At 42.3% G+C, this 23721-nt stretch overlaps 1 protein-coding gene and 1 long non-coding RNA gene across 3 annotated transcripts; one reads left to right on the top strand and one right to left on the bottom strand.

Moving 5' to 3' along the window:
* Positions 1–8: 8 nt before the first annotated feature.
* atp1a3b (ATPase Na+/K+ transporting subunit alpha 3b) lies at positions 9–20895 on the bottom strand. 2 transcript variants are annotated; one of them, XM_003450662.5, is made up of 23 exons: positions 20745–20895; positions 20509–20601; positions 10478–10594; positions 9648–9707; positions 9285–9488; positions 8958–9071; positions 8428–8562; positions 8214–8331; positions 7494–7762; positions 7066–7264; positions 6695–6939; positions 6404–6596; positions 4613–4788; positions 4387–4523; positions 4141–4291; positions 3446–3614; positions 3024–3178; positions 2814–2937; positions 2413–2558; positions 2199–2329; positions 1965–2066; positions 1788–1879; positions 9–1541 (listed from the first exon to the last, which is right to left on the bottom strand). In XM_003450662.5, the coding sequence occupies exons 2-23, from the start codon at positions 20512–20514 to the stop codon at positions 1513–1515; spliced, it is 3072 nt and encodes a 1023-aa protein (XP_003450710.1). In that variant the 5' UTR covers positions 20515–20601; positions 20745–20895; the 3' UTR covers positions 9–1512. The 2 variants fall into 2 exon arrangements, with proteins under 2 accessions (XP_003450710.1, XP_005455572.1); XM_005455515.4 differs by having other exon boundaries at positions 10478–10555; positions 20745–20894.
* On the top strand, positions 10601–14377 carry LOC112848197 (uncharacterized). The gene is made up of 2 exons (XR_003222167.1): positions 10601–13370; positions 13987–14377. It is a non-coding gene; the product is annotated as an uncharacterized LOC112848197 (long non-coding RNA).
* Positions 20896–23721: the final 2826 nt, after the last annotated feature.

The following is a 23721-nucleotide window of genomic DNA, read 5'->3' as shown; positions in this document are numbered from 1 at the left end:
GACAGATCTAGGTTGTATTAAATGTCTAGATGTTTTATTGGTGTTGGTTTCATTTATTTGACACACATGTTCTACTAGTTGTGTATTTATTTATTTTTTTAAATTCTCAACTTTCAACCCATTCAGCCATCTACGACGGACCCAGCCCGAGGCCGCTGGCCCTTCACTGGTCTCCAACACATACATGCACACAGACCCGGGCACATGGGCTCATCATTTCCACTCACCCCTCCACAGCACACTTCACCACATCATACCGGCACGCCTGCAGTGACAGGAACCACAAAATCTTGGTTGGCGACTTCTATCTTTTGGTAAAAACACAACTTAAAGCCCTGCTTTGCTGTTACATGTTCGAATAGCCTCCTGAGAAACCAGCAAAAGTAACTGAAACCAAATCAAATACAAAAAGAGAGACAGATACAGTGTCTCTCACTTTTTTTTTCCTACCTCACCAATTTTGTTGATCGTCTTCATGAATGTCTTTCTGGAGCTGATGTTCAACATTTTTTTTTTCCTTTATTGTTTCATTTAAATTCAGTATAGAATTATATAGATTTCCTAGAACACACAGAAAGATTGAGTTGTATTTACCAACTTGGGGGGGAGGGAGGTGTACTGTAATAGTTATTAACGAGGACAATGGTTCACACGGTGCACACAAACGGAGACAAACGGGGCAGGAGGGAAGGGAGGGGAGGGGTGTGAGATACAGAGAGGGAGGGGCGGTGGACGGGACGCCGTGTGGTGTGCTTCAGTGCGCCTAAATGAGGAAAAGTAGTTTTCACACACCTCCCCTCCCAACTTTGAAATTAAAAAAACAAACTAAAATCATCAAAATCGCCCCCCCCTACCCCACATATTAAAAAACAAACAAACAACACTGGCCATTAAGGAACAGAAGAGGAGGAAAATGGATGCGGTGAGAATGCCAGGAAAATGACCACTCCGATGTTCCTCCACAGACAGGGGGAGGAGGCGAAAGGTGGCAGTCGAAGTAGTGCCGGTGATGGGATCTCACTGTGTGACGTGTATATCTGTGTGTGATTGGAGGACAAGCAAAGGGTTGGCGAGGAGGTGAAAGAGGGAACAGAGGTGTACAGAAAGACGATGTTGGTGAAGAGGAGAAGAACAGGGAGGAGAAGGAGCTGGATGGCCCTTTTTTTTTGCAGAGCATAGACACTCCCTTTGTATCATTAGCTCATTCGAATCTACATACACAATATGCAGCTGCCGTTTGGTAGATATATTGGTTTATGTACACAGCTGTGAGAGAACACATGCAAAGAGTATCATAGGAGGTGGGGAGAAAGAGGGCAGGTCGATGTAGAAAGTTGTAAAGGTGCTTTTGCTGTTTTTAATCTTTGGGGCAGTTGTGATGAAAATTGCTTCAAAGCGCTTTTTGTCTTTAAGGGGGCGGGACATCTGGAGATGTGTTTTGCCGAGGATGGAATGACCGGGGGAAGAAACAAGTGGAAGATGTGAGGGGCTTGAGCGAAAGTGCTCCAACGATCAATAGTATGTCTCCTTTTCCACCCAACCTGGAGCACAAATAGGAGAGAAAAAACACAGTAAATAAACAGTGCTTTCAATAATTTGGGAAATTATTTTGATATTTAAACCCTACTGTCACCAGTTAGCTTAGCGTTACTTAACTGCTGCTTAATAATTAATAAATTTCTGGTTTGTTTATAATCTACAGAAAAAGTTAAACTACTTCTTAGGCCTGTACGAACCAAAGACCTTTAAAGAAATGCCCCCTTAAATAAAAAAAAAAAGTAGCTCACCTCCAGGGTTCCGGCGAAGGATGAGTTTTCGAGCTTCATCGTAAACAAAAATGAGAAAACTATAAGGAAATGCACAAAACCACCAGGTAGGCCTGTGGAGAGAACGAGAGAACTGCAATCAAGTAACCAGACAACTTGATCTTTCAATGTATTTATCTGTGTGTTGCTGAAACTCACTTTAGAGGATACATCCTGAGTGCCACATCCATGCCTGGGCAGTAGGACAGGAAGGCAGCCAGGGCTGTTTCTTCAAACAGGCCAAAGATCAAGATCTTGTTCCTGCATTTAGAAGCGCCACATATTAACATATCTACATAGATACATATCTATTAGTATAATCTTGATTTTTTCTATGCTGATAAGATTGGCAGAAAAGACAACTATGGTGCAGTGAATAGCTCTTTGACTTACCTCATGCCCTGCTGGAAGACAGAGTTGCGCCTGGTCTTGCAGATGATGAGATCAGCCCACTGCACTACCACAATACTGACGAAGAAGGCTGTGTGACATGTAAACTCCACGATCTTCCTCTGTTCATATGTCTGTGAAGGCAGGAGAGAACCACAATAGTAAGATGAAGTATCAAAATGTAAAAACACAAAATTTGCTCATACTACACACTTACCCATTGCTGGCCATAGCTGTCTTCCAGGTCATTTAAACTGCGGTCGTCCCAGTTAAGTCGGATGCCTACTAGCTGAGAGGGCAGGAAACCATTTTCAGCCAAGATGACAAAGTAAGCGAAGAATCCTCCCAGAGCCTGGATCATACCTTAAGAAACATGTACACACATCGAGATTGAGTTACCAATTTTTAAGCTTTCTGATTTCCTAAATTGAGTTTTCCCCCTAAACACTGAAGACAGCTCCAAAGATAATCCAACTATTGTTTTTTGTGAGCAAAAAAAAGAGGGGGATAAAGTGATTTTACAACAAAATGACTTCTAGGCAGCTCAGATCCAACTTCAATCCGCATCAAAGACAATTCACAGCCTGGATCAACAGTCACAATCTTCAGTTCACCCACCAATTTGTCCATAGGCAATGCTGATAAGCCTCTCATTCACCAGCTTGTCCCTGGATGGGTTCCTAGGCTGACGCTTCATGATGTCACTCTCAGCTGCTTCATAAGCCAGAGAGATGGCTGGAACCTGAGAAAAGAAGAAGACAGTATGAGCTGTGTGAGCATAATGCTGCATTCATCATACTAAACAAAGAGTCTTTTTAAGCTCTTTACCATGTCAGTTCCCAGGTCAATACACAGGATTGTGATGGTTCCCAGTGGCAATGGGATGTTGACTATGATAAAAAATAGGAAGGGGGTGATCTCCGGGATGTTGCTGGTCAAGGTGTAGGCAATGGACTTCTTAAGATTATCAAAGATCAAGCGACCTAGAGGGTAAAAAAAAAAAAACAGCAGACAGTTCACGTCACATACTGTCCAACTCTGACATCTCAAATGCAATTCGATGATCAGGAACTCTGCTTTCATGTAAGACATTTCTTATTGAAAAAAAAAAAACAACCATTAGCATCCCTTTTCTTCCTAAAGTGTCATTTCTATCCTCCTCCTACGTCCTTTCTCAGATTCTCATTATAAAACTTTTTATTGATTTAAGAGTTCTTAGTCTTTCAGTGCTGTCCTTTGGGTCGTCTCACCTTCTTCCACTCCAGTGACAATAGAAGCAAAGTTGTCATCCAACAAGATCATGTCTGCAGCCTGCTTGGACACATCGGAGCCTGAGATTCCCATGGCAACACCAATGTCAGCCTTTTTCAGTGCAGGTGAGTCATTCACACCATCACCTGTCACAGCTACAATAGCACCCTGGGACAAATGAAAGAGGAATGAGAACGACATTAATTAAAGTGAATAAAAAAGCCGTTTTTGTTACATGTTTTCATTATTATTTAGCAAAGTTTTATTGAAATTAATTAAATTATTAATTTCCAAGATTATTAAGTAAATGTAATAAATTAAATATACATTAATACATAAAAATATAATATCGTATGTGCTTATATTTCGATTGTTACCACTTTATTTTACATTTCATTTTAAAGCTTCTTTTAAACATTATTTTTCTAGTTTTTGTACAGAAAAATGTTATGTTATGTTCACAGGCTGGTGTAGTTTTTGCATTAAAAACGAAAAAACATGTATTAAAACATTTTTAATACAATCTATCTCCCTGTGTAAAAGCAAGCTCTTCATCCAGTGGTCAAATAGTGCCATCTGCTGTTCGAAAAGTATATTGACACCTCAAAGTCCAGTCCCTGGAATTAAGCCAGTACATTTCCAAAAAGAAAACCTGTAGCTTCTTTTCAAGCTAGTATATTAAAAATGTTCCAACCAGTCGCTGGCATCCTTCTACAATGATCAGCTTCTGCTGAGGTGAGGTCCTGGCAAACACAATCTCCGTGTGATTCCTCAGGATGTCATCCATTTGATCCTGAGACAGATCCTTGAGGTCTGAGCCATGAATCACACAGGCCTTGGCGTCTCTAAACACAGACGTTAAAATGTTAGAAAAAATTTGCTTTCACTTTGTGAGACTTGCTGCTTGTTTGGTGTGTGTTTTTCTGTAAACGTTCCTTACCTGGGATTGACCTGGCTGACAGGTATGTTGAGACGAGCTGCGATGTCCTCCACTGTCTCGTTGCCCTCTGAGATGATGCCCACTCCCTTGGCAATGGCCTTGGCTGTGATCGGGTGATCACCGGTAACCATAATGACCTACGAGAACAACAAAAATGACTTCTTATTGGCAACAATAGACTAAACTTAAAGATCAAAGAAGTTTGTGTCGAATCTAAACAGCTTACCTTGATACCAGCGGATCGGCATTTGCCAACAGCATCAGGCACGGCGGCACGAGGAGGGTCGATCATGGACATGAGGCCAACGAAGCAGAGATTATCTGTCTGGAAGTTAACATCATCTGTGTCAAAGGCAAAGCCCTTGGGATACTGATCCTCTGGCAGCAGCAGGTGGCAGAAACCTGGAGTGAGGGGAAATGTGTGATTTAATGCTGTTTATTTAAGCATATTTTTTGTGGCTTTCTCTACTTTTTGAATACATTCCACTACACTCCTTCCTACAGTTATAGTCTTAAAGTGTTTTGTTTCAACAATTCAACAGATCATAATTTTAAAAATTAAAGTCTTATAAATTAGTGAAAACCAAGAGAGAGGTATTATTATTCTAAAAAACAATTCTTGTGTGTGATGCTGAGTTAGCTATTTCAAGGTTTGTCAGAGTTAATTTCCTTATTTCAAATAGGGCTTTTTGAGCTTCTAAAAGTATAAAACCTTCATTACATCACGTGTGATTTACAAACGTGTAAGAGACAAAACTATTAGGTTTAACAGTATGTTAGAAATTAACTTACAACATTAATAACATTGTAAGTAGAATGGGTGGAGGTGGTGAGAAGAGGTTTAAAATGAATGAAACCAGAGGTTATAAAACAGGTTCTAAATGCAGTGGTTCTATCACAGCTGGTTTATTGCAATTATTGTAAAAGAAATAAAAAAGTTTCAACAAATTAAAACTAAATCTTCACGACGTGCATCATAATGCTCTTACAGAAATCATGTCAGTGATATGAATGGTAATCTAGGATGGGTAATTGCTAATTATATTGAAGACTGTTATAAACAGTAATTCACAGGCAATGACTGGGTGGAAGTTCAAACCAGTTTATGTTAAATTAAGGTCCTAAAGAACGAGTCAAATATAAAACAGTGTGTATCAAAATTAGTAAGAATTGTAATTAAAATAGTTTGAGTAATGAATACAGCGGATGTGTGCCGTTTAGTTCTAAAGTGTTGTTTCTTATAACCCTATTCTTGGAACTAAAGTAAAAGTATTTTGTAAGGAAGTGTCTACATGAAACTCAATGCTGTCTGCAAGAGGAGAACCTGGTTTTGTGGTCACGTGTTGGATTGAGTGTGTTAAGGACCCTCAGGAAGAAACTCTCTGCGGCTGATGCTGATTAAACAAATAAACACAGTACAGATGTGTAGTAAAAAAATATAAATGTCCAATTTGGATTTGATCAGTCTTTTAAAAACCAGTTTGACAATGAATTCAAAACCTGTTTTTACACAACTGCCGTTGGAAAGTGGACGTTAACATGACCTTCAGAAGACAGCACAGGATGGATGCGTCCACAGATACAGGACTTGCTCGATTATAGCGAAAACCATAATCACAATTAAGCTGATCAGTGCTGAGTTTTGACATCAGTACTAACATCAACGTTTTCTTCTTTGAAATTTAAACCAGTTAAATGGATGTAATAAATAAATGAATAACAGTGGATGGATGGAACATCTGCAGCCTGGCATGAAGAAAGTTTGGACTTTTTATTGTTTTATTTATGATCATGAATGGAAACCACATTTATAATAAAGTAAACACTCAATCATTTGCCCAGAAGAATATACACTGCATCAGATAGGCTATTAAGCGATGACTAAAATAATACTTTTAATTGAGCTACATTTTCAAATAAATTGTTATTAAATAAAATGTGTATTTTGGGATTTTGAACCTGATGGCCACACTGTCAAATCAGTATCAGTATCCACCTTCACCTCTTTCGACCTTACCCAGTACTCTCTCTCCCAGTCCTCCCAGCTCCATGTAAGCATTCTGGAAAGCTTCCTTCATCTCCTCATCCATAGGCTGCTCCTTGCCCTGCAGCATGATGGTGGAACAACGATCCAGGATCCTCTCAGGGGCTCCCTTCATCACCAGCAAGTAGCGGTTGTCATTTGGATCTTCTGTTTCATGAATAGAAAGCTAGGGGAGGAGAACAGAGATAAGCATTAAAATGAGACCATCTGATGCATTACTTGGTGTATAACATATGTGTTCACCCATATTGACCCTTTACTCACTTGGTATTTGTTGGTGGAGTTAAAGGGAATCTCAGCCACCTTCTTGTTCTTATCCCTCATCATCCTGACTGAGCCGCATGACAGCTCGATACACTTCAGCAGAGCTGACTCTGAGGCATCACCAGCCACATCACGCTTCAGGATGGCCACCGAGTCTTGTCCAGCTTTGAACTGTGCGCGGTTACACAGAGCAGCAACACGAGAAAGAGACAGCCATGTCACAGAGCTCTTGTCAAATGCAGCACCTGCGGAAGGAATGTAAGAGTGAGAATTAATAAATGTCGTACTTTTTTAGTAATCATTTAATTCTTTTACACTATAAAAATATATTTGAGCCATCAGTGTTGCCCGTATGCCCTCCCTTCACTTACCCGACTGGTCCTCTGTGGTGTCAGCCTCGTGGATCTGGTTGTCAAACCACATGTGGGCCACAGTCATCCTGTTCTGGGTCAGGGTGCCTGTCTTGTCAGAGCAGATGGTGGAGGTGGAGCCCAGGGTTTCAACAGCTTCCAAGTTTTTCACCAGGCAGTTCTTCTTAGCCATACGCTTGGCAGTCAGAGTCAGACATACCTGCACAGAGTTCAAATTGTCAACTGATCTGTTTCCTCGATTCTAAAAGAAGTAATCTAATTATACACTACCACAATATTAAACACACCAAATGGGAAGGTTTGTGTTTATTTCTATAGAGTCTCCAAAAAGACCAGTGAAAAGGCATGAAAAAGAATCAGGCAAAGGAAAGCACTGAAATATGTAACCAAAAAAATAAAAAAAATAAAGCAAACGTTTGCCTGCTTACAGTTACAGTAGCCAGCAGCCCTTCAGGCACATTAGCCACAATGATGCCAATGAGGAAGATGACGGCCTCCAGCCAGGTGTAACCCAAAATGATGGCCAAGATGAAAAAGGTGACGCCCAAGAAGACAGCCACTCCTGTGATAATGTGGATAAAGTGCTCGATTTCAACGGCAATAGGTGTTTTGCCGGTTTCCAGGCCGGACGTCAGAGTAGCAATGCGGCCCATGACTGTGCGGTCTCCAGTGCAAATAACAATGCCACGCGCTGTGCCTGGTGTGGATCAAAAAACAAAAACAAAATCAGAAATACAATCTTACAGGTGAAACAACTTTGTTGCATTAGAAGGTGATTTTTGGATTTTATTTAAAAACACATTTCTAAAATCACAACCTGACAACTGGGTTTAGGCATAAAAAAAGACGTTTATGGGTTTCTGGATAGTTTTTTTTTAGTTAGTGTGTCATGATTTCTAGAAAAAATCACTATGGCTGTGTTCTATTTGTTGTTTCATCTAGTTCTAGTACATTAGTATGTTCCAGTTTACACAGACTTAGTCTCCAAAGTTGATCAACTTAACAGCCTCAAAGCCCAGAGGGTTTCTGGGGTGAACTGTCCCTTTAACTGTAAACTTTATCGCTTTGTTCAAACTGAAGGCTTTAAATTCAACCACAGTCCTGCAAGGTAACAATAGCATGCAGTGCTATTGCCATGGTGACAATACCTTCAACACAGTTGGTGGAGAAGAAAGCAATGTTTCGGGTCTCCAGGGGGTTGTCATGGGTACAGTCAGGTGACCTGCTCTGAGGCTCTGATTCTCCTGTAAGGGAAGAGTTATCCACCTGTTGGGCAAAAGAAAATGTTAAAGATTTTTTTAATTACATATAACAAGAAACAAAAATATAAATCTATGCATGTGACTGTGTGTGTGTTTTTACCTTGCAGCCGTGAGCTGAAGTCACCCTGATGTCAGCAGGGATCCTGTCTCCACCCTTCACTTCAATCAGATCTCCAGCCACCACTTCCTCAGCATTGATCTGCACCTTCTCACCCTCACGGATCACCAGTGCTTGCTGCAGGAGAGGAAAAAATGTCATTCATGATGCCAGAATTACATTTAGAGAACACCATGTAGACATGTTTGACTTAAATACTGTAGGTAACTAATTTATAATCAAAACACTGGCAAGCACCAGCTGTGCAACTTCTTTTTGTGTATACAGTTTTTATTATTCTAAATCAGAGTGGTAAGTAGAGAGGTAAAGGACTGTGAGGGGAGAAGCAGTGGGAGGACAATTTCACACAGGTCTTGACTGACATGTTAAATGTTACTGTAGAATAGAGGCAGGAGGTTTCTTCAAGTAAAAGCTATATGAGTAGTGGCAACAAGGATGTCTTGCACGCCTTCTGCTGTCCTTACAGCAGAGATGACTTCATACTGTGTGTACGGGATCAAGCACCTATTTACCTGAGGTACCATGTTCTTGAAAGACTCCATGATTTTAGAGCTCTTAGCCTCTTGAAAGTATGAGAAGCAACCGGTGATGACTACGACAGCTGTGAGCACAATACCAAGGTACAACTGAAAGGAGAGAAAATTAGAAATATGTTAGTGGGGGTGGTTTGAAGCCACCGAGTGCAGTGTGTGTAAAATATTTACTGAGGTGTTATTTATGTTAATACCCAAGAGTCTTAGGTGTGACAGGTATGTTAATGAGGTGCAAATAGGCCACAGATGAATATGTTTGGGCTAAACCTGTGTGACTAATTGTGAATGTGTGTGTGGGTTGCTCACGTTGTCCCCTGCAGGCTCGTCCTCAGTAGCTGCCTGGATAGCGTAGGCCAGAAAACAGAGGATGGCGCCGGTCCACAGCAGGATGGAGAATCCACCGAACAGCTGACGACAGAACTTGACCCATTCTGGGGTGGTGGGAGGAGGGGTGAGAGCATTGGGACCATCCCTGAGCAGAAACTCTGCGGCCTTGGCATTGGTCAGTCCCTGCGGCGAACCGAGAGGAAGCAGAATGTGGAGTGAGAAGAAAAAGACAGGTCTGCACTGATGTGAAGCTCAGAAGCATTTCTTTGTCACAAACTCTAACCATGAAAAGTACATCACTGCCACCTGGTGGCAAACTGGGAAAATGCGTTGTCAGCTTACCTGGACAACGTCAGTCTGGAATTTCCTGCATACTTCCTCTACGGACATTTTGTGTTCCGTCTGTTATTTAAAAAACCCAACAAACAGAAAAATAAAAACAATGTAGATTAGAATTTATTGTTCACAATTTTATTTGTATTTTTAGTTGCATGCAGAGATATTTTGTGGGAAAAACTCTCCAGCTTAAATTAATTCATGGAGACAATTTTGATTAAAAAAAATAAATAAAAATCAATCGTTTTATTTTACAGAAGGAAATTCAGAAATCAACTCCATGCATGCGGTTCACCTCAGGGGTAAGAGTATGTGGTAACAGCAGCCAGGTATGGCGACCATGGTGTCTGTTTCTTGCGCTGAAAAGTGGGGCGAAACTGACGACTTCCTGATAATAAGTCCCCCCATCTTACCAGCAAAAAATACAAAAACTTAAGCGTGTATGGGAAAATAATTTCTTCTCTGTCCGAAAACATGCTGCCAGTTTCCTTCCATTAATTCCATTCTGAAAGAAGATTTTCTTCAAAAATACATCCTTGCATCATTTCAAGGATGTTAAAAAAATTGTTTTCACAATATTTCAAAAATATTGAAATACTAAGAAAACTGTACACAAGCAATCAATCATCCTTTGACTGACAGGAACAAAAATGAACTGACCCAAAACTTTGCCCATGACCAGACCTTTGTATTGGTCCACTCAACAGTGACAATTGACTCCATCAAGATGGAAACAGAGTGCAGTGAAACTTTGTAACCTCTAACACACGTCATAGCAAAAAATCAGTTACTACTACACAACTATTCTTAGAAAAAAGAAGGAAGCGTTTACTTACAATGGGTACTTCCTTCTTCAGGTCATCCATGTCCTTGGTTCCCCCCTTCTTCTTCTTGGGGGATCGGTCATCTTTGTCCTGTGTGGTGGCAACGCGGTAACTGTCTGACTTCCCATACTACAGACATACACACATGTTTTATACATGCCTTTGGACTAGATAATGGAGAGAGCAGCCCTTGTCCTCTTGGTTTGTTATGTTCATTGCAGCCATTAAAAACTATACTGCTCTGTAAAATATTCAAACATTTGTAAACTGATACGAGAGCCTTCTTAAGAGTATTAATCAGCCACTGACTGCAGCTGAATTAAAGGCAGTGGGCACTGCTGAATTGGCCTTGATGAGATCTGTTTCATTACACAGTTAATAAAGTTGTATCCTTGTGAAGTGGCCTTGAGAGGTAGTAGTAGTATAATAATGGAATGTATATTTAGGTTCTGAGGATGATGTTAGCTAAAAAAACCCCCATGAATATAAAAACCTATTATTATAAGCATTGTTAAAGAATTGAAAACATATTACCCGGGTGGCTCTGTTTTGCTCAACCAAATATAAAACTGGATTAGGAGTGAATTATCAACACATCAAAGCAAGTGCCTGCAGCCCGATCTACCCATTTGATCTCCATTGATCAAATAATGCTCACTTCAATGACCACAAGATCCTGATGGACACATCAAAACGTAATCTAGTGCAAATGGTTTAACCTTGAGGTCTTAACAAATCACTTTTGCTCCTTTTCATTTACTTCTCCAGCAGTGAGCATTAACGACATAAGAAAGAGACAGCGAACAGGAAAATTGAGTTTGCAGACTCATCAAAGCGTTTCTTACCAGACTCTTGCATGCACTACAATACCAGACCATCAGAGCCGCTTTGTTGTGAAGAAAAATTAAACTGCATGTATACGTAAACATGCAGACACAGACACATCAGCTGTCTTTACTCTCCTCTGCCTGCTTTACATCAAACCTATTATTCCAGTTACTGTAAATCTCCCCTTAGAAATTGGCTCACTTTGTTTAACTACACATAAGTGAGCTATTTATAACTTCATTTCCTCCATCATTGCATTTTCTGATCCTTAGTCTATAGCTGTAATTCTAGCCTGTTGTCCGGAAGGAGAGTAGTCTGACCTTTGATGAGCCTCATCCATACAAATCTGCTTCATCAAAGGTCAGAGGTGACATGGAGTGACAAGAATTCCTCCCAGGAGATGCAAGTGGGTTCGCTCACTGACCCAACCCGGTCATCGGGGGAGTTGAGCTTGGTGAAACATCATTTTAGTGAAATATACAGTATTGATTCCACGCAGGGGATCGCAAACTTAAATCCCCACAAGTCAAACAGAAAAGTCAATACCTATCGACTAATAAATCAATAACAGCAGTCATTTTAATTTAAGACTATAGAGAGTGTGTCAAAAGATAAAAAAACGAGGTTAAAGGTTAACCTGTAACTTAAATATGATGAGGTGCTGGATGTGTGCTGTTGTTCACAGGGAAAAATACACCCTCTAGTGGTATAGCTGGGTAGTAACACTTCAGGAAGGAAAATGTCCAACTAACTCCTGCTTGATCACTTTATTTAAATCTGATATTGTAAATGAGATATGAACTGCTTATCTGACCTCGAACATAATTCTATGATTAGTTTAAAACAAGTTGGCCCTTTGTCCAAATCAAACTGACACATTTACAAAAGCACCTGGGAGGGGGTATGAAACGAGATCCCGAGTCCTCGGCACATGTTGACACGGAAACTCCCACACCCAGACCGCACCAAAACATACACCCCTGCAGTTACACCAATGTGCGTAATAAACATCAGCCTGCCACTGAATTTTCCTCTTGAGCTGTAATTGTACTGCTCTTGTGCAAAAGTCTTGTGAAATCATGTCCCTGCGTATTTAGTCTATATGCAATTGTTACTTAAGACCTGCCTTTCTGGTTGTGTTCATAACTGAAAAAAAAACCCCAAGACGTCTTGGGAAAATCGCCGACCAATTGAGGGAGTGCTTCTCTCAACGACCACTTCTGAATTCAAAGCAAACAATAAAACCACTCGTTCAAGCATGTCAAGCAGAGAGTAGGATGTCAGAGCGAGATAGCTGTTTGACTGGACTTCAAGCAAACACACACACACACATATATGCAAATAGACACACATACAGTTCTGCAACAAAAGAACAGGTGAGCAAATCTCTTGTTGCAGCAAGACCAGGCAGGCCTGGTGAGACAGAGGGTGAGGGAGCAGAGACTGATGCAGTGGAAAAGTACTGCTGCTCATCCCCTCTGAGAGACTCTGGGCATGTGTGTGCTCGTGTGTCGCGTCTCTGAAAATGACAAAGAGGTAGTGCTTACTCATACATGTGTACATACATGTGAACGTGCCTGTTCAAACTGAATAACAGTTAAATATCTCTGATCAGAGATCAGAGGTGTTGAATAACATGGAAAGTTACAGATTTGCCTTCTATTCAAGTGTAATTTGGCACCATAGTTCCAAAGACAACAGACTGATGGGTGCTTGTGTATCATCTGTCAGACTTTTTATTGCTGTTGTAGATAATTTTTTCCACAGAGAGCGACTGAACACAGCAAATACACATTTAGGGAGCATTGTTAGCTCAGCAGTGCACCTGCTCTCCTGTGAATTTGCATGATTAAACTGACGATATAAATATGGAGACAGAGTTCTTTCTCTTTATGTCGCACAGCACAGCAGACAGACAATAACGGTGGCTGGCAGGGGAGGCGGAGACGACCCTCGAACAAAGAGAGAAATGTGGTGAAAAGTAAAGACAGAGACATGGATGACAGACAGGATTGGGCACACGGAAAAGGAGACAGCAGTGGGAGGTGATACAGCGAGGTGGAGAAAGGATCAGCGAGTGAGTGAGAGCGCGAGAGGAGCTGCTGTCACCCTTCTCTCATGCTTCTAATTAGATATTGACCAGCAGTCTGTCTGCTGCCTCCATATCAGTGTTTGACCCTCAGTGACCCCACTCTAATAGATTGCACAACTGCACTTATGCTATGTGTATCTTTTTGAATGTGTTCTCAAATGCTAATAGATTATATTCTCACTTTGGGTGTCTGAGTGTGCCCTTAAATGAACGTTCATTTGTAGGATATGAATGAGTTGTTAGCAGCATGAGTCACATAGGAAGTGATATCTTGGAAGCTTATCCTTTGTTTCGCCTTATTTACAGAATGTTAAGTGTTTTAGCTTTGTGTGCGCTTGGCACTCAATCAATTATGACAAAGGGTTCAGCCTTTAAACACGTTACAAGACGGCTTCACTGCGCCTGATTTGCAATAGTTCTTCCTGAGTTATTTTGCAAAAACAAAAAAAAAAAATGATTTAAAAAGCGCATCACTGTCAGGTGATATGTATATATTTTTAGATCTTTATATCTTTCTTGACATTAGCTGTTAAATCAGGTGCTCGAAGAAGAAAATATGGCATCCAGAGAGAACATGTGCTGCCTGTGTTTTTCTGTCCAGCTGTCTCACGCAGCTCTGGGTAATTTAATAAGCCTCCGCTGTCCTGAGGAAGGAAACGGAGACCTGTGGCTGGAATTACAGACACTCGCTCCTTCGCAATATCACAAGCAAGCAGAGTGATGGACATATCTTTGGCATCATCAGGAAATGGAGAAATTCCATGCTCCTCTGTGGATAACGGAATGCAATATCTGGTGATATCCTGATTGATCAAAGTGTGTTTAAAATATCAATAACTATTTTTTCCCCCCTGCATCTGCATGTGCGTTTGAGTCCTGCTCCGGCTGACCAAACTACACGATTTGCCCTCATGTGAACAACACTGATGAGCAAGCGTGTTTAGAGGGCAAGTAACCATGGAGACCGGCACGGCCATTGGCATGGTGACGAATCTCAGCGGCGGCCTGGTACTCCTCGGATCCCCCGATATAATCCAGGATGAGCAATAATTGATGCACCTGTAACTGGACACTGTAGTCACTGCTGTATAACGCACGCAGGCGATCGATTTAAGGAATAAGCATGTGTCTGTGTCTGTGTGAGCAGAGGTGAGTCATTGTATTGGCTACACTCCGTATGTGCAGCATCTACACGCATTGCGGCAGAGAGAGTGAGGGAGATGTAGAGTGAATAAAAGAGAGACCCAGTCACTGTACGGTAATGTGATAATACACAAAAGATAAGAAACTAAAAGTCAGCGAGGCCTGAGAATGAAAGAGATGGTTGTGTCAGCTAACGGCACACTTTCTACCTCAAATGACAAAAATGCAGGAAGTGTCATGTTGTGTTTAGGAGTGGCACCTAAGAGTTTAACACAACAAGTTGAGACATGAGAACTGATAGCGGGTTTGACTGGAGCTGGGAAGTAATTTTCCTTCCTCTTTTTCCGGCCCTAAGGCAGAACAGAAACCGGTGCTTATGAACACACAAACACAAGAGTGTTGTTTCTTTTTACGTGCGAATCACATGAGTAAGTGGTTTGTAGATGGAAGAAATACATCTATGCCTAACATTTTCTTCTTAAAGTGCCCTGACCACAAAATCTGTCATACCTACATATGAGGCTAGCCTTCTTCTTTTTCCGCAGACCTGACTCATTCAGTGATAACATCATGTCCTCTGCACCACGTGATGGTGTTACTGAGTGGTTCTAACTTGACTACTGAGTGGTAAACAGAAGTAAAGTTTGCAAAGGATGCATAAATTTTATTTAAAGGTTGCATTAAGTGGAGTCAGCAAAGCCTCTAAGCCCACTGTTTCACACAAAGTTTGTCATGCTTAACTTTTTAAGGCATGCATTTACTGTGAATGTCCACAAGCTGCTCTTCTAACCAAAAAATGATCTAATGAAAGCATTTTAAAGTTAAAAACATTGAATTTTACTAGATAAAATGTAAAAACTGATAAAAGTGTTCACCACATAAAGTCTTAATACTGTTTCACTAAGTGTGTGCTTGTTCCCTGTGACTTGTGTATACACCCTATGGTACTGAATGCATACGTGTGTGCTTTTGTGTGACACCTTGCAAGGTCATTGGGCCATCTGCTGTTTCTTGCAGTAGGATGGAAGGGCTCGGGCCCACAGTAGGGGGCTCAGGGTAGCGACCCATGGCTGTTGGGATTATTTAGTCTGATTACTACACTGGATTAACCCACCATGTTTCTCCTTCTCTTTTTTTCTCTCTCACTCTCCTTCCTACACCATTCTCGGGCATAAATGAATTTTTGTCATTGTATCACTGTAGCAATCGTTTGGTGAACGTCTTTATAACAGCACTGGGTAAGGAAATAATTAAATTGTCACTGTTAACTGACGATTAGTATTTGAAAAGGAGACCACCAAAGAGCTCTTGCCTCTCTGTATCAGCCCTGAGAGTGATGTGGAGTTTTCTTATCTTTCTGTTTAACAAAGTGAAGAGACATCAATAGGGAGAGACTGCAGATATCAGACTTGAAAAAGAAGAAAGGGAAAACCCTTCTGAAGGAAACAGACAGAGGCGGACCAGTCCCTACCGACATTCCTTTAATACTGGAGGAAATGAAACGCTATGTATGTATGATAATAATAATAATAATAAAAAAAGACTGTGGCTGAGTACTGAAACAAAATCTTAATCTCAGAAACATAAACACACAAAGAGAGATTAACTCTGTACAGCTCTTAAATCATCCACTTTGGGGTGGCTCAGAAAACTAAAAATAAACAAAAGCAAGAAACATAATCACAGATAAGTCGAACTGAAAATCTCAGCGTTATAACCCCCACCCCCCTCCACTCTGCTGCCTTGTGTCCATCTGTCTGTCCCTCATTATCTACATCTGTTCATCCCACAGAGACAGTTTGTGTGTAACTGTGTAACTATAGTTCTGTACAATGGACTGCATAATGCTGGGCACTGTTAAGGACTTTAAAACTACCGTCTGTGTGTCTTGGCCTGAGAGTGAATGTTGCCTGATTTAGACTGGTATTGTAAATCTCAATTTCATGGCGCTGGTAGAAAACATGGCATCGTGCCACAGTGTGAGAGAGGGCACCTCAACGTTCCCCAGCAGGCAGGTGGTCACACTGAGATATGCAGATGTTAATGACCTCACATCCACACGCACCAGCTGCCGACTGCACAACTACCAAATACCTATTAACATATCCCATTAAAACATGCAGGGTCCCTCATGTAAAGTCTGTCAGATGCATGAACAAAGGGAAAATGCACAATTTAACAGTGAGGATAAATTTACAGAAAAGAAAACAATTAATTTCCTTGCAGAGTGCTGCAGCTTAAATCGTAACAAACAGAGAGCTAATGACCTCTTTTGGGTCTGTGATAAGCCTTTGTCCACTGTGGCTGCCCAGTGTTACATGTTCCCCTTTAGTGTATTCACAAAGGGACACACACATCTCCACGACAACACCCTGAATTAGTCATGTTGCCGTAGTCAGGCAACCTAACCCTCCTGACTCGCTCTCTTTATGGGAGACCATCAGCACGTTAATGTTGCAGAACTGTTGGCCACATCAATCACTCTGTCCGTCTACTGTAATTTTGTTTTAAAAGTAATGTAGAAAGGAGACAGCACTGACCTTTACATTTTATTAGAATTACACAAGCTCGCAGCTCCAGTCTAGTCTTATTAGTTTTAAGCTAGCAAGGAGGCTAACTCTAGGTGTGTTGCTGAGGCACTACAGAAATCTATCCTCAAGCAGCACTCTCGCTAAGAAAATTGCTCTGATTACAAAGGACGACTATTGATCCAAGCAGCTTGACGTGAGCAGTGGAGGTCCATTTCAAAGAATACCCATACTGACCTTAACTGACCTCTGGGCCACATGGCTATGATAAACCCTGTGTTTCATTAGATCTTTTATGCTTTTCTATTGGCTCTTGCAACGTGCAGGACACATCAGCTGTGGTTCAGTGCAGCCTATCTGCATCAGGCAGCAGGTGCAATGGGGAGGGATGTGCAGCACTCTGCACCAAACTGAGGGCTGGGCTTCTGCAGCGGACACACATATCCAACTCCTGAATTACTTTCTGTGACACCTTCCAACTTCTTTTCTATAGCAGCGCACACTTCACTGGTACCAGTTTGAAAGCCTTTATATCATAAGGTAATGAATGAATCCAGTCTTTGAGGGGACTTGTCGTTATCAGGAGCTTCTCCTCAGCCACACTGCACTAACAGCAGCACAGACACACCCATCACCATCAGCCATTATGACCTTTCTTAAAAATCCTTTCTGCTGCTAAATCACCTTAATTTCTTTTTTCCTTACTGGGGTTTAAAGACAATCCCTACATCCCTACCTCTTCACCCCAACACTAACTGTTCAATCATGAAAACAAAAATTATTAAGACCTATTATGCTTCGACCCAAGTACATCCTTCCTCTCCTCATCCCATTTCTCTCTGCTCTCCCGGATAACCAATACGACGAGGCACAGAAAGAGGAAACATGAGCCGCGGTATTGTGAGCCTCAGGTCATTATCTTGTAACAGGATATACATCCAACCACCCCTCCCCTCAACATATGCCACCTCCTTCGTTCTAAATCCCTCTCTCTTTCTCTCACTACTCCTGCAAACCAACCACTACTAATCTGTCTTTCCTTTCTCTCTCTGTGCCCGTTCTTCTCTCAGCAGTGGCACATTCCCTTCCTTTGTGTCATGAGTTTGAAGGTGAACAGCTGCAGATGATGCATGTGTGCAGCCCTTCCTCTACATCTCACTTTACATTACTCCCATGGACTCATCCTCAGTAACTGCATCAATGCAGAAAGGACAGTGAGAAAGATGAGAAGGTGACCTATGTGTGCGTTACATCATTCTCTTTCCTTAGAGATTGTCCTCCAAATTTAGAACGCATATCTCTGTGTCTGACAAAACGTGCCGGTTGGTTTCTCTATTCTCTCTTGTTAACCGGGTCCTTTCTGCGTGGCTGCTCGTGCCAGCCTATCACAGCCTTTTACAGGGAATTTCCACACCAGAGGCCCCGCCCCCGGTTTGACGCAGAAGGAACGTCGCAAGCGGTGCCCCCTGCGGCCTTGGGAAAGGACAGCTGGCAGTGCTATAGGACAGTGCGCTAGTGCGAAATCCTCGGAAGGAAAGAGGGACAAGTCAGTGCTGTACATCAGGACAAGTGATGACACTTTTCCATACACAGCTCTATTCCATTATCCATCCATCTTTCCACCCGCTTTCCCATTTAGGGTAACCTCAGCGCCTTAAGCACAAAAGTCACATTTTCGGCAGGCTTGCATATACTTTCTTTATGATTTAAGACATCAGAAGGGAAGCTCATATTCCTTATTGATCTGTTCTATAACACCAGTCTCCGAGGAGACAGGACATCTTCTGAAATGACACTCCATTTCCACTCAAAGTCCCTCCCTCACTGCTTCACTGAACTTCCACACAGCAGCAGCAGCACATGCGTAAGCACTTTTTTTTTTGCACTCCCATCCCTTTTGACGCAGTGCCCACTATAGCTGCCGGGTTAGCTTCCACATCTAAAAGAAGCCACTGACACGGACCGGAGGCTCTCTTCTACCTCCCCCGAATCCAACACACTGAACCTCTCTGTTGGCGCAGAAATGTCAGGCTTTGCAGATCAACATCAGCTGTTCTCACTGTAATGAAACCGGCTTGCACTGCCTCCGCAGAGCTGGAAATGTCTCAGCTCCGCATGGTCTTCCTACTGCAGCGTCATGCCACCGCATCGCTCAGCCGGTGCATGGGGGTTAAATATTACAACTCTTTCGTGGCGCGGCGATGGAGCAGAATTGCGCAATAACTCACACCAGCAGCCGCATCTTGACTTTGCCTTGTATTTTTCCACCAGACTGGTCAATTTACACGAGTGATAAGTTCATCCAAATACCCGGAAACAGCTCAAATGCGTTTAATGGCTTAATGGATGCGCGCAGTAGAAGAGAGCCCTCTAAAGTCACACTGACGAACCTTATTGTCATTATTGTCATTCTCCTCGTGTAGCCGGCTGGAGTCGTCGTTTCTTTAATCTGTGATGTGTGTAAATGTAGTCACTGCTGGCGATTATCGAGTCCCAGTTATGTCACAAATTAAAGGGGAAATAGCCTAAGCTGGTGAAGCGCTTATTCGTGGTAACCGCATTATGACGCACGGGTCAGCGAGGGTGCCGAGGATGGACTCCTCAGCTGATAGTGTCCAGTGTAAGAACGCGGCGTGCTCACCATCCTCACCGGACAGTTGCTTCGCTTGCGTGCAAACAGATGACCGCAGAAGGGGGAATGCCAGCGGGGTTTAACGCAGCAGAGGGCAGGAGGAAGGTGGAGGAGGTGGGTGCGGGGTGGGCAGCGAGGGCATGAAGGAGGTCATAATGCACTGCGGTCTTTAATCATAAAGAAAGTGCATGCAAGTCTGCCGAAAATGTGGCAAAACTCAGTATTATTTTTTAAACTGCAGCTTAATGATGGGGAGGGGAATAACCTTAACACGTGCTCCTCCTCTAACACACAGGAGCATACAGGAAGAATAAACCGATTAGGCCTATCATGGCTGGCAAGGTTATGGTCAAAGTAAGGCCTATCCGACTTAAAAGAGCCTACACATATGACACACTGACAAGCTGGAAACAGCACAGACCTACAGTACTTAGATATAAGACATGGCATTAGTTTCTAAACATTTCATCACGGAGGGCAGCAGTTAATGAGAATCCCAGCACAAATTAGCCCACACGAGCCAGAAATAATAACTGATCCAAGTCGAATGAAAGTGAACAGTCCAAACGAAGCTCGTTTCCACCACTGCACTAGATAAGAGCTCGTGGCTACATCAATTTGTCGCAGTCTAGATCGCCGTAAAAAACAGTTCCGCATTAGAGTCAATGTCGCTCAGACAAACGGGATTTCCATTTAGAACAAAAATGACATCACGCCTCAGTTACAAAGCTTTTCTTTAGGCTTTAGGCTACCTCTCACTTTTCAGGCCACTTCAGGTGGGCTACAACGCAGTAAAAAAGTTGGAATCGCCGGTTCTTACCCCCATGTTGACGCAGTCACTCTTTTCCTCTCAGGTGATGCACGGCTTGAGAGGTGTCAGCCCCTCACGTTGAACTATATCAAAATGCCTTGCCTTGAAAAGCAAAATAAGATATGCTCAGTTGTTTTGTGTTGCATAGGTGGAAAAAAACACAGGTAAACGACGTCAGACAAGTTATCTATAGCCTAAGTCTGACAGAAGAATTTGCTTTGGTTTAAATAAACTGTCTCTCAAACCTTCGGCGAGCTTAGGCTTCAATTTCCCCTTGTGGGACGTCTTTCAAACGAAATTCTGCAGTCTCAAGCGGAGCATCACGCGGGAAACAGCTTCCTCCCTTTGCTCTCTAATACTTGTGGCGAAAGACCGGCTAAACTAACCAGCCACAGCGATCTCCCTCCCCATTTCTGCCGACATCCCTCCGCGAAAGAAGCGATTGGGTGAATCAGCGCTGGCCAATGATAATTCTGAGCGCCTCATCGCTGATGGGGTCGCCGACCAGTTGGATTTATCCTACTCCACAAGGCAGCCAATTGAAAGCCAATATGCCCCTCCTGCTTTACTGCAGAATTCTGAGGCTTGCAGCCAGCAGCATCGCGAGTCTCTATGCTGAAATTTTGTATAAATGGACGCACAAGGTTAGATTCTAGTTGTCGTGATTGTGTTTGTTCATCATGTAATGTATTGATGTCACATGAAATAGTGGATTTTTTGTGCAGTAGGTTATTGCATGTATTAATCACCTGGATGTCGTGTTGGTCCTATCATGAGCATGTTGTGCACATCCATACGTCACCTCAGTAGTGGGCCCGGGCACAGCAGACAGAGGAAAGAGAGCAGGACATCCACAGTGTGCGTGCGAATTTCAGATAGAATAAGGGTGAAGCCACGAGCCACAGTTCAGTCATTAGTCTGTCACTGCACACCGGGAGGCATGATCGGCTGCAGAAAGCAGCCTGCAACCTGACTGCCTGCATCAGCAGGTGTACTGTTCTGACAATGCAGAGTCAGCACTTTACCCAAAGGGGAGACTTACTCTAAGCAAAAAAACTAAACGAAACAAAAAAGAAAGAAAGAAAAAAAAGGATGAAACTGGATGAATCTTAATGGAAGTAAAAAAGAAATACAACTTGGATTGTATAAGCACTACAATAATTTTCTGAAGCTCTCACTTTGCTTGACATTTATGAGGTTAGCTGTCGGTCCCACACACAGGATTGACCGGTGCTGCTACGATACACACTCAGATTAATGAGCTAGTCTAACAAATTAGACTGCATTCATTAAACACTGGCCAGGCAGAAAGATGGACAGGCTGTGATGAGTTTTGTTTTCTGTAACGGTGCCAGAGAGTTCAAAGACAGAGAGCATGAAAGAGAGACAAACAGAGGACATGCAAAAATGACAGGCAGCTGGCACGTGTGTAGCAGTGAGTTGTCATTGCTGGTTTTGGTCGTACATTTTTCTTTTCCTCTTCGTGCTTTGGAATGAAGGCGTGATGCTGCAGTGAAAGCACACATGCAGAGTTGCTAAGTTACACACACATATATACTATGCATGCATGCACAGCGATGCCTGATTTGCAAGGGAAAGCTGGGAGTCACGCGTGCTGTCCCTGCAGCAGATTGCCGTCATGCCTCACTGGGTTTCTTGCTGTTGGTCCAGACGATGACCATTCAGCCCCGTGAAGCCCCAGAGCATCAGAATGAGGTTAGCTCAGAGTTGGAGGTCAGTCAGCCGTGATACTTTATTAAAACAAGATGTTATGGTGCACATTGCATTTTTATTTTGTATTATTTAATCTGATATGGGAAGTATGAATCGGTAAAGACGCAATGAGATGCAATTAGCAGTGAGTAATCATTTTGTTTGTGGATGCTTGGTGTTTTCATAACCTTCCCGAACAACCAGATGGATGGGGTAAAGTTTCAAATACACATTCTGGTAAATCCCACTCATACAGCACTAACAAGATGTTAAATGTTGACACTTTGTTTTTACATCACTGCTTGTCTAAGATCTGATTTCAAAGAACATTTTGCCCTGTCTGAATTAATAACAGGCTTCTGTGTAAATCCAGATGAATGTTGGCTGTTAACCTTTTACCGCCCACTCTTCTGCCTGTGGGATGCTCACCCTAAAAGTCAGTGCCGGCACTATGAAAAGTAACATGAATATGCACACCTAACCTAACCTGCTTTTTCTGTCACTGTGGTGGAAAATTCTAAGATTCTGACCTTCTCTGTGTTCAGTTGGTTTGGCGGAAGAGAAGGCTCCAGAGCATCATGTTTTCTCTTTATCTAATCCTCTATTACAAGATATACTCAACTGTACAAGCTGTCTTTTGTAAGGAATGTTCTGTTTGTATTTTTTCTCTCTCAAACATTTCTATTGTGGTTTCATGAGTATCCATCTAAAGATATCTCCGTAAAGTCTTAGCAGTTTAGCAATGTGATTTGCTAATCTATACGAGATAAATAGGAAATGCACAACAAAGCAGAAACACTAATGTGGTTTCGCATCCAGCCAGTAATAACAGATGCTTATAAACCTCAGGGGTTTCATGGATGGTGAGCAGTCTTGATTAAATCTGTCAGTTTTAACACTGCAACCACATTATATTTGTAGATATTTTATGCAGGACATCTTTATTATTTTTACCCTTATCTCTACAGCTTCTGTTGCTTTCAGCTTTACAAAATCCTTGCACCAAATAAATAGATATGTAGCCCATATATGCAATGCACAGCTAGGCTTAATAATTTGATCCTGAAGCACTCAGTGCTGCCAGTGAGGGTGACATTGTCAGTGTGGTTGCTGCTAATAAAGTTCTTTTCATTTGAATTAAAATGGCTGCCAGCTGTACCCTTCCATAACCTCTGTCATGCCTTGATGTTTCTCCCTCCTTTCAGCCTCTCTACCACCCAACGTTTACCCGCCTTGCAGTACGAGAAAGAGGGGGAGGGAAGAATCCCCCCAAATCGAGTGCTCCACAGCAACAGCAGTCAGATGACCTTGTATCTGTCTTGTTCTGCTGAGTCAGAAATTGAGGGTTGGGTGAGGGAGGGTGGGGGATGCAGGGAGAAAAGAATAAGAGAGAGAAGGAAAGCGAGAGATGGCACAGAGAGAAAGCTGGCTCATATTTTTATTCTTACCGATTCTGTGGATTCTGCTCGTGTTGCTGCGTCTGACTTATTCGCATGAAGTAATGACGTA

Source organism: Oreochromis niloticus, linkage group LG11 (assembly GCF_001858045.2).
Source record: "Oreochromis niloticus isolate F11D_XX linkage group LG11, O_niloticus_UMD_NMBU, whole genome shotgun sequence".
Classification (NCBI taxonomy): Eukaryota; Metazoa; Chordata; class Actinopteri; order Cichliformes; family Cichlidae; genus Oreochromis; species Oreochromis niloticus.
Note: the sequence above shows the minus strand (reverse complement) of the source record. Positions and strands in the feature narration are given on the sequence as shown.